This window comes from Oncorhynchus mykiss, chromosome 18 (genome assembly GCF_057628025.1).
Source record: "Oncorhynchus mykiss isolate SJ-2025 chromosome 18, ASM5762802v1, whole genome shotgun sequence".
In the NCBI taxonomy this organism is placed as follows: domain Eukaryota; kingdom Metazoa; phylum Chordata; class Actinopteri; order Salmoniformes; family Salmonidae; genus Oncorhynchus; species Oncorhynchus mykiss.
In genome coordinates this window covers 58108022-58120172 of record NC_143039.1, presented here as the reverse complement: position 1 = coordinate 58120172, position 12151 = coordinate 58108022, and the positions used below count along the sequence as shown (strand labels likewise).

Sequence of the window (12151 nt, the reverse complement as noted above, 5' to 3'; positions counted from 1 at the left end):
AATCATTCAGAAGTTAATATGAATGTCAGAGAATAAGGTTAACGAAGAAGAGGGTACATGAGAGTTGTAGTATTTGTTTCCCCACAACATTCTGCTTAACCCAGATAAAGATATGTTGGTTTTGTTCTATCAGATCTGGTTTTGACAGACACAATTTTGGTGCCAATGTGACATATTGGCAGGACTTTGGCTTACAGTAACATCACTGAGGTGTATTTGATCCTATCAAAGAAAATACTGCCTACAATGTTGAACATATTTTTTCATGACTATTGAGGGTTATGGGCTTATGTCATCTGTGTCAAATGTCATTTAAAAAAAAAAACGTATTTGTGTTATCTCATCATACTCTCATCATACTCGATAATTTACACCAGTTTTCTTCATCATCTGAAACACCGTTCGACGGCTACCATGGTTACAACATCACTTTGTGCTGAACGTCACCACTTCTTGTGGCTAACGTTGTGCACATAACATTTTGAGGAGGCGTTCTTTGTGACATTGTTCAATCAAGTAAAAACGAGAAAACGGATAAAGTGAGTGATATTTTCAATATAAGGAATAATTGACAAAAAAGTAGTATGCTTTTATGCAGAGAAGCCCACAATTTGTTTTATTTTCTGAAGATAATAAATACTACTAGCGGGTCGAGTCATTGCTAGCTAGCTGTCTAGCCGTTTAGTTAGTCTGACAGTTGAATGCTGTTTAGCTATCTAGCCAATTTATAAACAATATGGTTATCTACTGAGCTAGCTAATGTTAGCTACATTTTTACTGGACGAGCAATTCCGCTAATGTTACAGTTGTAACTAATAGCTATGCATTTCCATTATCTGTCAAAACGTGTTCCCGAAAGCAGCTAGCGTTAGCATTGTTCCCGTAACAATTGAATGGATAATGCTAGCTAGCTAGTTTAGCTAGCCATATCCCTGCAGGTCAAGCTGTGATGCCTGCATAGCAACATGTACTTTACTCTTGTCTCAACCACCACAGCCACTAGCATTGTGACTAGTTAGTTATGTGCATTGCTATGATTATCAACACCACGACACCTGCTTGCATAGGCTAGCCTATATTCATATTATATGTCTGATACCGAGATCATGGCAATTACTGCAATATGGCTTTTGATGAGTATAAAATAGCAAAGGAAGGCAATGGCAGCTGAAAATTTGCACCAAAATCCAATTCATTGTTGATTTGGTTTGTTGAGCGTAGGGGAAGGTGGTGGTACTTCTCTACCATGGCACTGAATCTCCTTTGTTCTCCTCCTCTTCCCAGTGGACCGTGGGTCGAAGCACAGGCAGGTGAAGCCTCTGGCTGCCTCTCTGCTGGACGCCTTAGATTATGACAGCTCAGACGACAGTGATTTCGAAGTGGGAGACGCAGATGCCTCAGGTAACCAACCGCAGTGGGGGTCCTCTTCCATCCACTCCCCCTGTAAATGACACCTTTTCTTCCCCCACACACTCAGTTCATTCCTGTTATGTTCTTCTGTCAGTTCAGATAGAACTGGAGAGGAGAAAGATGGAGCTCAGAATTAATTATTCAAATCAACTTGAAATATACCCAAAAGCAAGGCATGGATTTCATATTGTTGTTTGTTGCTATTTGGTTGTGTATCCCTTTTAGAAGTTGGCCATCATGGACTACTCATAGTCATGAAGGCTCTATTTAGCTGTGGCTTGAATAGCTTTAAATGACACTTCAATGTCCATCTTTGAGATTTTCCTAGCTGTGATATTCTCCATGTCAACACAGCTTTCAGAAGACTATCTCCACCATTACTTTCTGCCCGGTCCGTCTGTCAGTGCCGCCCCACTCTCAGATGCAGGCATTCCAAGGTTTAGATGAAATCCTCATCACCCTGCTTGTCTGTGTCTTGTAGTGACCTTGTAGAGCGGTGTTTCTCACTGACTCGGCATGATCTAGAGAGGCTGTGGCCGCTGAGGCGATCTCGGGCCTGCCACTCTGCCTGGGCTGGATTTATCACTCTGTTGGCCCTGAGGTCTTCATCCAGCCTATCTGAAACACACACACTGAAGCCAGAAGCTGATAATGAGATTCTACAGTACCGTGAACCTCCTGGGCTCTGTGGTGTTGGAGTGTTGGACTCTGGACCTGTCACCTGACACCTTGAAATCCAACAGCTCATGTTAATCTGCATGGCAGATTAGACTACATGATATAATGTTAGAGAGCTGAATTCAACTTTGTTTTTATCACTTAGCAACATGATTTGATCATGTTCATCTTTATTTAAAGTGTCAATACAAACGAGATTAAGACAGCAGACATGCCCTCATTCATACTCCATGTTGAACATGCCCTCATTCATACTCCATGTTGAACATGCCCTCATTCATACTCCATGTTGAACATGCCCTCATTCATACTTCATGTTGAACATGCCCTCATTCATACTCCATGTTGAACATGCCCTCATTCATACTCCATGTTGAACATGCCCTCATTCATACTCCATGTTGAACATGCCCTCATTCATACTCCATGTTGAACATGCCCTCATTCATACTCCATGTTGAACATGCCCTCATTCATACTCCATGTTGAACATTCCCTCTGTCCTTCTCTCCTCTGTTCTAGGGTCAGAGGGTAGTGCCATTGGGAGTGATGAGGAGGGGTCCAAGGAGGAGAGCGCTGCTGAGGACTCTGAAAACGACAGCGACTCTGACAACATCGGCTCTGCAATGGACGATGAGGAACAGACCAAGGAGCTGACAGGTGACGACACCCCCACAGAGGAAGAGGAGAGGACCAAGGAAGAGCAGCCGTCCTCTGACACTAGCACCACCACCACTAAAGACCCTGCTCAATCAGGGGTGCCCAAGGGCCGACGGAGGAGAGAGGAGAAGGCCTCGGACACAGAGGCTGGGAGTGGAGGAAGCGGGAGTGGCACAGGTAGGCTATGTTTTAAAATGTTTTTGTTACATTCATGTTTTGAAATAATAATATTTTTATAAACGTGAAAAATAAAAACCCTTGAACCTTGATCCAGGTCGTGGTAATGTGGGTAGTGGTAATGTGGTAGTGGTAATGCGGAGGACGGCCGCGACACAGGAGCCCAAGAAGTGGAACCTGCGTTGTAAACGCCCTATGCTGGACTTCACCACCATGGAAGAGCTCAACGAGATGGACGACTACGACAGCGAAGACGACAATGACTGGAGGCCCACCTCCGGCAAGAAGAAAGCCAAGACGGCGGCCACTCAGAGAGGAGGAAGCGAGGGAGAGGAGGAGGCGGAGGAGGAAGATGACGACGGAGGGAGCGGTAGTGAGGATGATGACAACGATGGTGGTGATGATGAAGATGAGAACGAAGAAGGGAGCAGTAGCGACAGTGATAAAGAGGTGAAGAAACCCAATAAGAAAGTGATAAGCAGCAGTGTGTTTGACAAGGAGCTGACCAATGACAGCATGTCACAGGGAAAGAGCAACAAGGTAAACACAACTTTATGTCCTCTGTATCACACTTTATTGTTCGCAAACTGCCTCTCGCCCTCACCATTTAGCATGTAGTCGTGAAAGTTGCTAGAGAAGTTTATATAACTCTCTGATCCCTTCATTGGATCCAGTGTGTTAGCCAGCCCAGCACTGTGTTGCTATGTGCCACAGAGTTATCATATAATCCAATGAGGAGATTGCATGGTATCAGAGTGAGAGAACCACAGAGACTGCTAGAGAGATACAGCTTTGTGTTAGGCTAATCGACTTAGCTTAAGAGTCCATCCGTGTGAATGAGATTTAGCCTACTGCTGTCTATCAATAACGATCTGTGGTCAGATGAGAGGGGAGATTGTGAGAGGCTTTAGATTTAGGACTTGGAGGAACTTTGTTTGCAGAGTCTGGAAACTTTATTTTTTGCGGTCTGTTGTATACAAGCATATTAGAATCACATGTAATAGTGTATTACATTCAGACACGGAGATGAAGACATTCGAGACCTATACATTCCACCTAGTTAAAAACAGAACATGTGTACAACAGCCGCAATATAGTGTATAAGGGTGCATTGATAATGGTTTTACTGAAACTTTACTGTGTCTCCCACTTCCTGTCTACCCAGGATGCCCTGCTGGAGCGTGCCCAGGTGTGGAGCGCGGTGGCCCAGAGGATGGAACACATCCTGATCTGCTGCGTGTGTCTGGGAGACAACAGCGAGGACGCTGACGAGATCATCCAGTGTGACAACTGTGGTGTGACTGTACACGAAGGTAAGAGATATGTAGCTTTTTCCTATTTTACTTCTACGGTAAGCACAGGTCAGAAACACAGCTGTTCAGAAGGGCTATAGGAGTACCTTGGTAGCTGTTCAGGTTTGTGTCAGAAGGTTTATGTTTTTTCTGTAAGGCAGAGATTTAAAGATGAGCTGGTGTTTTGGGTGCCAGGTTGGGTTTTGGTAGCATGTTCCATATACCCACAACCAGAAACAAACACTAAATTATCACCACTTCACTGTCCACCCCACACCTAAACATAGCAGGGAAACCAGCAAACCAGAAGTGCATTCTCCCCATACAGCTCTGGCTGGGGAACTAACAGACTAACCCTATTCCTCTTCATCTAGCATTATTAGCTCATTGTGTCTCCCTCTGACTGGTTGGAAACAAAATCAATGGCTTCTTAAATCGTTCTCAGATGTGGCCTTCTCCTCTGGACAGGCGTGGTAACGCTGCCCATGCACACCCCTGAATCAATGTGACAGCGCTAATTTTCAATTACAATCACTTTATTTATTTATTTAGATGTTTTACTGATTTTAAAGCACCTATAAATGGAATGCATGCAGGCACACATGCTGGCACACACATGCCATGGCCATTGGCAGCACTAAATCAGAGGGTCTTTCAAGTGCACCCCCACTCTCTCTCTCCGCCTCAGTTCTCATTCTCACCCCAACACAACACACACCTCACACATACACACACACTTATCTCTCCCTCCCTGTGTTAATAAGTGCCTGGTCAAACACTGCATATTCTTGTTCTACTATTCTACAGTGCCACAGAACAAGTTGTGCTCCATAAGAAAATGCAAGACTACAAATGTTTTTGCTTTTACTAACATGCAGCATCTAATTATTTGGGTCCATTTATTCCTAATGTCTTGCTCAATTACAGTTGATGCCAACCACCAAGCAGACTTTCTCCAGGTATTATGACATGTATTTCATCAGAATTGCACGCATCAGGCAAACGGCTTGTATTACAAGCTTTCCTTTTCTTTCTGTTACAATGAGAGATGGAGAGGATGCAAGTTTTGAGAGAGAGAGATAAAGGGAGTGGGAGGACTGTAGAAAAGGCACAGTAAGACATGCATAGAGGTTGGAGGACTGTAGAAAAGGCACAGTAAGACATGCATAGAGGTGGGAGGACTGTAGAAAAGGCACAGTAAGACACGCATAGAGGTTGGAGGACTGTAGAAAAGGCACATTAAGACATGCATAGAGGTGGGAGGACTGTAGAAAAGGCACAGTAAGACATGCATAGAAGTGGGAGGACTGTAGAAAAGGCACAGTAAGACATGCATAGAGGTGGGAGGACTGTAGAAAAGGCACAGTAAGACACGCATAGAGGTTGGAGGACTGTAGAAAAGGCACAGTAAGACACGCATAGAGGTTGGAGGACTGTAGAAAAGGCACAGTAAGACATGCATAGAGGTTGGAGGACTGTAGAAAAGGCACAGTAAGACATGCATAGAAGTGGGAGGACTGTAGAAAAGGCACAGTAAGACATGCATAGAGGTGGGAGGACTGTAGAAAAGGCACAGTAAGACACGCATAGAGGTTGGAGGACTGTAGAAAAGGCACAGTAAGACACGCATAGAGGTTGGAGGACTGTAGAAAAGGCACAGTAAGACATGCATAGAGGTTGGAGGACTGTAGAAAAGGCACAGTAAGACACGCATAGAGGTGGGAGGACTGTAGAAAAGGCACACTAAGACACGCATAGAGGTGGGAGGACTGTAGAAAAGGCACAGTAAGACATGCATAGAGGTGGGAGGACTGTAGAAAAGGCACAGTAAGACACGCATAGAGGTTGGAGGACTGAAGAAAAGGCACAGTAAGACACGCATAGAGGTTGGAGGACTGTAGAAAAGGCACAGTAAGACATGCATAGAGGTTGGAGGACTGTAGAAAAGGCACAGTAAGACATGCATAGAAGTGGGAGGACTGTAGAAAAGGCACACTAAGACACGCATAGAGGTGGGAAGACTGTAGAAAAGGCACAGTAAGACATGCATAGAGGTTGGAGGACTGTAGAAAAGGCACAGTAAGACATGCATAGAGGTGGGAGGACTGTAGAAAAGGCACAGTAAGACATGCATAGAGGTTGGAGGACTGTAGAAGAGCAAGAAAGTGACAAGTAGGAACTCTTTCTCCTTCATTAGCCTCACAGGCATTTTCTCCTCCCGTGGTGGAGAGAGGCTGGCAGGTAGGAGTGTTGTGTCCGCCCCCTGACTGAACAGACAGCTGTTCCATACTGAGCACTGCCCCTCCCTCGCAAGCCATTTCTTAGACACACACGGGCCCCCCCCCCCCCCCTCTTGAGCCAGCAGCACCACAGTGCCAGGCGCCCTGAGGGAGAGGGAGGTTGGTTGATTCAGGAGAGGGTTGGCCCACACGGTTGCCTCCATGTCTCACCTGCAGCTCTGCGCAGCAGCTCAGAAAGTTGACACACACACACACACACACACACACACACACACACACACACACACACACACACACACACGTCAAGGCAGAACCTGTCATATGCATGGGATGATGCTGGCATGAAATGGGAAACAGAGGAATAGCCAGGGCCTTTCTACAGATTCTGTGCCCAGTGCCCTACCCACCCTGATGAGAGGAGGAGGGTGAGCTGGTGTTTTGCCAACTCAGGAGTTTCAACTGTAGTGGGAGGAAGAGAGGATGCTGGATGCTAAAGCTATGCATGGATTGTTCTGTTAGCCTTTTTGGCTCCAACTAGCTCATGTTTAGCTCATCGTTTTGTGGTCAAAAGGTGCTGGGTTATCCTCCATCCTCCTCTGGGCTTTAGAGGCACAGTGCTCTTTGTGATGTTCCTGACTCACTATTCTGAGAAAATAAGAGAGTGAGGGTGGAGGGAGAACAATGGATTGTAACAGGAAAGAGAGAGAGAACTAGGGAGTGACTGTGAGGAAGAGATGAGAGATGAGCTGTCATTATCTGCAGTTTGGTTGAGTCGTCCGACCACCTCGTCTCTGCTTGACTCCAGAACTCTTTGTTCTCCTTTCAGGAGCACTACACATTCCCTCGTTCAGACACTCTCCTCCTCGGACCAGAGGGAAGGAATGATGGATGAAAGGAGAAGATGCAGGAAGTCCAGTGCAGGGAGGGAGGGGGGGAGGAAGGGAGGGGTAGAGGGGGAGAGAGAGATCAAAAGCCTTGGTGAGCACAGCAGAGGCTCAGATAGCCAGTTGTCTGTACAGACACAGCCTGTATCTGTCACAGCCCTGCAACCTGCAGACTAGCTGCTTTTGATTAGCATGGGCTAGTGTGTGTTGAATGATCAGACAACATTAACTGCACCGCCATTAAAAAAGCTCTGATTCTTTCTCTCTCTCTGTCTCTCTCTCTCTCTCTCTCTCTGTCTCTTTCTCTCTCTGTGTCTCTCGCTCTCTCTCTCTCTATCTCTGTGTTTCTCTCTCAAGCCTAAATGCTCCTTCTAGCTTTTCAGTAGAGAAGACGCTCACTTCTTGATTGTTTTTATGTCCCTTTACAATTTCTAGTCTCTCTTGTTTTGCAGTTTTCCTGTTTCAGCAGTGTGCTGGTATCCAGTGTAATTTTAAAGCAGCGTGGCTGTTAAAATGCTCTCCCCTAATATAAGAACATGACATTGTCATTAATAGGCCTTGCTTGCATCCCAAATGGCACCATATTCCCTACATAGGGCTCTGGTCAAAAGTAGTGCACTAATAAGGAATAGGGTGCCATTTGGGACATACAATTCTACCACCAATTAAATCCCTGTGCTATTGATTTCACTCGGCTACCTAACGAGTTCTGGACCGTAAAGTTAATTATTTTCTCAAATGTGCTTAATTCATTTAGGCGCTACTGTTTGGGCTCATTTGTTTAAATGCATATTATCTATCTTTAAGAGCGCTGTTTTTTGTTGTCGCTGCGATGGACAGCGCCAATGTGTGACTAACTGGTCTGGCGTGTGTCATACTGTAGTACCAGCAGATGACACAGGTCCTCTCTCTCTGACACTCTGACAGTGTCCTTGGGGCCTACTACTGTAAAACAGATCCAATTCAAGGCACAAATCATACACTGTTTCCTTCTATCCCCCTTCACTGTAAGGGTGCTAGTGTATGGCTGCGTGTGAAATGGCACCTAATTTCCTATGTATTGCATTACATTCAACCCGTGGTCCATTTCATATGACATCGTTTAGTCTGTTACAGAACTGTAAAGAGCCTACCCTTCGTACTGTTTGAAGTATAGGCCTGGTAGCGTTAGCATCGTCAATACCCGCTCTTGTTGTTCCTCCGTCACGCAGTCCTCTTAGTAGTGCCATTTGAAGACAGCCTTGCCTTAGTTCATGAAGTTCTTAGTGCTTAGCAGACATATGGCGTTATCCATGGCAGTGAGATGCCTTCTGTACATCCTCCGTATCTCCTGTTATACACCAGGGTAATTATCACATTCATGTGGGTTAAGAGCTCAGCTCAAGGTTAAAAACCATGTTTTCCCTCATGCTGTTTCAACTAACTGCAGAGACCTTAGTGCCTCAAGGGCAGCTCCCGAAGCCCCTGAAATGCATTTAAAGGCCCACACCTTAATAAAATAATGACAAGATGCCAGCCCTGCTACTTGATTTTCTATAATGAGGCTGGAGAAATGTGGCCTAACCACTCTGAAATTCAAAGTAAATATCACAGTGAGCCTTTAAGTGATCCACAACATATTAAGCTGGTTTTGTGTTTATATCCAGTGTTTTCAGATGAATTCCATCCTAGAGGAGAAGTGCAGATGATGAATGAATGAATGGGACCCATAGAAGAAAACAATGCATTGTGAAGCTGCTTATTGACAGTTCATTTTCATTTTAGAAAAAGCGTTGTAATCCATTATCAGGCCTTTGTCAGACGAGAACATTGAATTATACTTATTATTGAATTACTCCACTCTTTCTCTCTCCCTCTCTGTCTTTCTCTCTCCCTCTCTGTCTTTCTCTCTCCCTCTCTGTCTTTCTCTCTCCCTCTCTGTCTTTCGCTCTCCCTCTCTCTGTCTTCCTTTCAAAACAGGTTTAGAAAGTCGAATTGAAATGAAAACGATATCAAGCCGTAGCAGCCTTTTGGTTTTTCTCCCCCTTACAACGAGGAAATGATTTATTCTATGGTTTACTGGCCATGAGAATGATTGCATTGTTTTTTTAAAAGGAGCAGAATAAAGTCATGTTTTGAGAGATCGGTCTCCATCTTATTATGGAGTTTTAATTCCGTGCCGGTGATTTAGAGGAAGACAGCTGGCAGTTGTTTTCTGCTCATTCCATCTGAAAACACACACACACACATCTGTCATGAAAACCGTCAATTACATCATATGTAATTGGTGTTATTTAGTGAGATCTGGGCTCTGTGTGTGTGGGTGTTGTCACTGTGATGCTTCATTTTGCACATAGGCTCTGCTTATATGAGTGCTTTCGAATAGGTCCACTTAATCTTGGAATCGAAAGTGTAACCATTGAGGGAGAAATTGAATTGAACTAATCTAAGAGCATCCACCTTGAAAACGCTGGATGCTGGAGTTTTTATTTCTGGGGGGGGAGAAAAGGAAATATTTTGACAGGTAGCCACAGAGTGAATAGATGAGATGGAGATTAGAATAGAGGACATTTGACTTAAACCTCATGAGTTAAATGCCAAAAAGATTCTCTTTACAGACCTGGTTTTACATAGGATATTAGTTTATTGAGTTGTTTTTACCTAGGATATTAGTTTATTAAGTTGTTTTTACATAGGATATTAGTTTATTAAGTTGTTTTTACATAGGATATAAGTTTATTGAGTTGTTTTTAAATGGGATATTAGTTTATTGAGTTGTTTTTACATAGGATATTAGTTTATTGAGTTGTTTTTAAATGGGATATTAGTTTATTGAGTTGTTTTTACATAGGATATTAGTTCATTGAGTTGTTTTTACATAGGGTATTAGTTTATTAAGTTGTTTTTACATAGGATATTAGTTTATTAAGTTGTTTTTACATAGGGTATTAGTTTATTGAGTTGTTTTTAAATGGGATATTAGTTTATTGAGTTGTTTTTAAATGGGATATTAGTTTATTAAGTTGTTTTTCATAGGATATTCGTTTATTGAGTTGTTTTTAAATATGATATTAGTTTATTGAGTTGTTTTTAAATAGGATATTAGTTTATTGAGTTGTTTTTACATAGGATATTAGTTTATTGAGTTGTTTTTAAATAGGATATTAGTTTATTGAGTTGTTTTTACATAGGATATTAGTTTATTGAGTTGTTTTTAAATATGATATTAGTTTATTGAGTTGTTTTTACATAGGATATTAGTTTATTGAGTTGTTTTTACATAGGATATTAGTTTATTAAGTTGTTTTTACATAGGATATTAGTTTATTGAGTTGTTTTTACATAGGATATTAGTTTATTGAGTTGTTTTTAAATAGGATATTAGTTTATTGAGTTGTTTTTAAATAGGATATTAGTTTATTGAGTTGTTTTTAAATAGGATATTAGTTTATTAAGTTGTTTTTACATAGGATATTAGTTTATTGAGTTGTTTTTACATAGGATATTAGTTTATTGAGTTGTTTTTAAATAGGATATTAGTTTATTAAGTTGTTTTTAAATAGGATATTAGTTTATTAAGTTGTTTTTACATAGGATATTAGTTTATTGAGTTGTTTTTACATAGGATATTAGTTTATTGAATTGATTAAACAATTATTTAACTGCATATGTATGAAGAGACAGCTGTTATGTACATTTCTCACAATATTCAAACAATATTGATTTGTTTGACTTCCATCTGAAATAATTTGTGTCTGAAATCTAAATGAGATGTACTGATGGAACAGGTAACACTGAAGCAGCATCGATAACACTGAACTGAATTCCCCTTTAATGGCGCTGCTCTGACAGGTGTGTAGGTGTTTTCTCTCCACCTCACTCTCAGGAGGAGGCAGAGATGGACATTATGTTGGGTGTGTTGAGAACCGTACAGAGATGATTAGTGTGACATCGCTGCCAACATGAAAATAGGAACCCATCTCTGCACTGTCAAAGTAACTGATTGCTCTCTCACCAAAATGATGTGTGCCTATTAGTTTGATCCTGGGGAAAAAGAAAAACACTCATCTTCATATTAGAACAGATGGAGATTCAGAACCACACACACACTCATATTCACACTTATATGTTAACACCTAATGTCTTGTAAGCACTACTGCATCCTTCCTTCCTCAGCAGCACCATATACCCAGTGAGACCTTTCATTCACTTTAAAATCGTAATACAGTTCAAATGACTTCTTCTTCTCTTGATTTAGTCAACACTATACCCTACCCCCTATAACCTCTTTAACTGCCAAGCTCGTCATTTGTGACAAGGATAATCTTCACTTGGAGGATTATGAAGCTACCCTGTAGTCATCACTTTTGGTCAGCTTAGCTCACATTAGCCAGCACCCCATGGCTTAGTGCTTCCAGCTTTGTATCTTGGTTCAAAAGGAACATCGGAGATTTACGGCGACGGTTCAGCCGTAAGTCGGTAAAACCAGCGTGGTTATCGTTCACAGCTCCCGGTTCCCTTGGTTCAAAGCACCAATCACTATTAAGCACCCAACTGTTGCCAGCAGTATTTTCAGTAATATCTTTTTTTTTTGTTGAAAATAAACCTTGAGCAATATTGGAGCACCTGGGGACTTAGCCTCTTGCCCTTGCCTACATACTGTGGGGGGAATCATTGAGAAAGGACATTTATTGTAGTTTGTTGTTGTTAAATGTGAGGCAGAGATCGTGGTTTGGAGGTCAGGATGAAGCTCCAACTGTGTACTCATTGCCCTATTGAAATAATCAGTGCTTGATTGATGTCATCCTGACTTGATTGATGTAATTCTGAC

At 42.4% G+C, this 12151-nt stretch overlaps 1 protein-coding gene across 12 annotated transcripts in view; it reads left to right on the top strand.

The window, feature by feature from the left end:
• The first annotated feature begins 440 nt into the window (after positions 1-440).
• The window catches only part of LOC110496438 (PHD finger protein 14), a 102812-nt gene continuing 91101 nt past the window's right edge, over positions 441-12151 (top strand). For all 12 annotated transcript variants that reach the window (XM_021572346.3, XM_090206825.1, XM_036953025.2 and 9 more), the window contains exons 1-5: positions 441-539; positions 1285-1401; positions 2611-2925; positions 3023-3465; positions 4091-4238. In XM_021572346.3, the coding sequence (XP_021428021.3) occupies position 539; positions 1285-1401; positions 2611-2925; positions 3023-3465; positions 4091-4238 (1024 nt within the window). In that variant the 5' untranslated portion in view covers positions 441-538. The remainder of the gene's footprint in view (positions 540-1284; positions 1402-2610; positions 2926-3022; positions 3466-4090; positions 4239-12151) is intronic.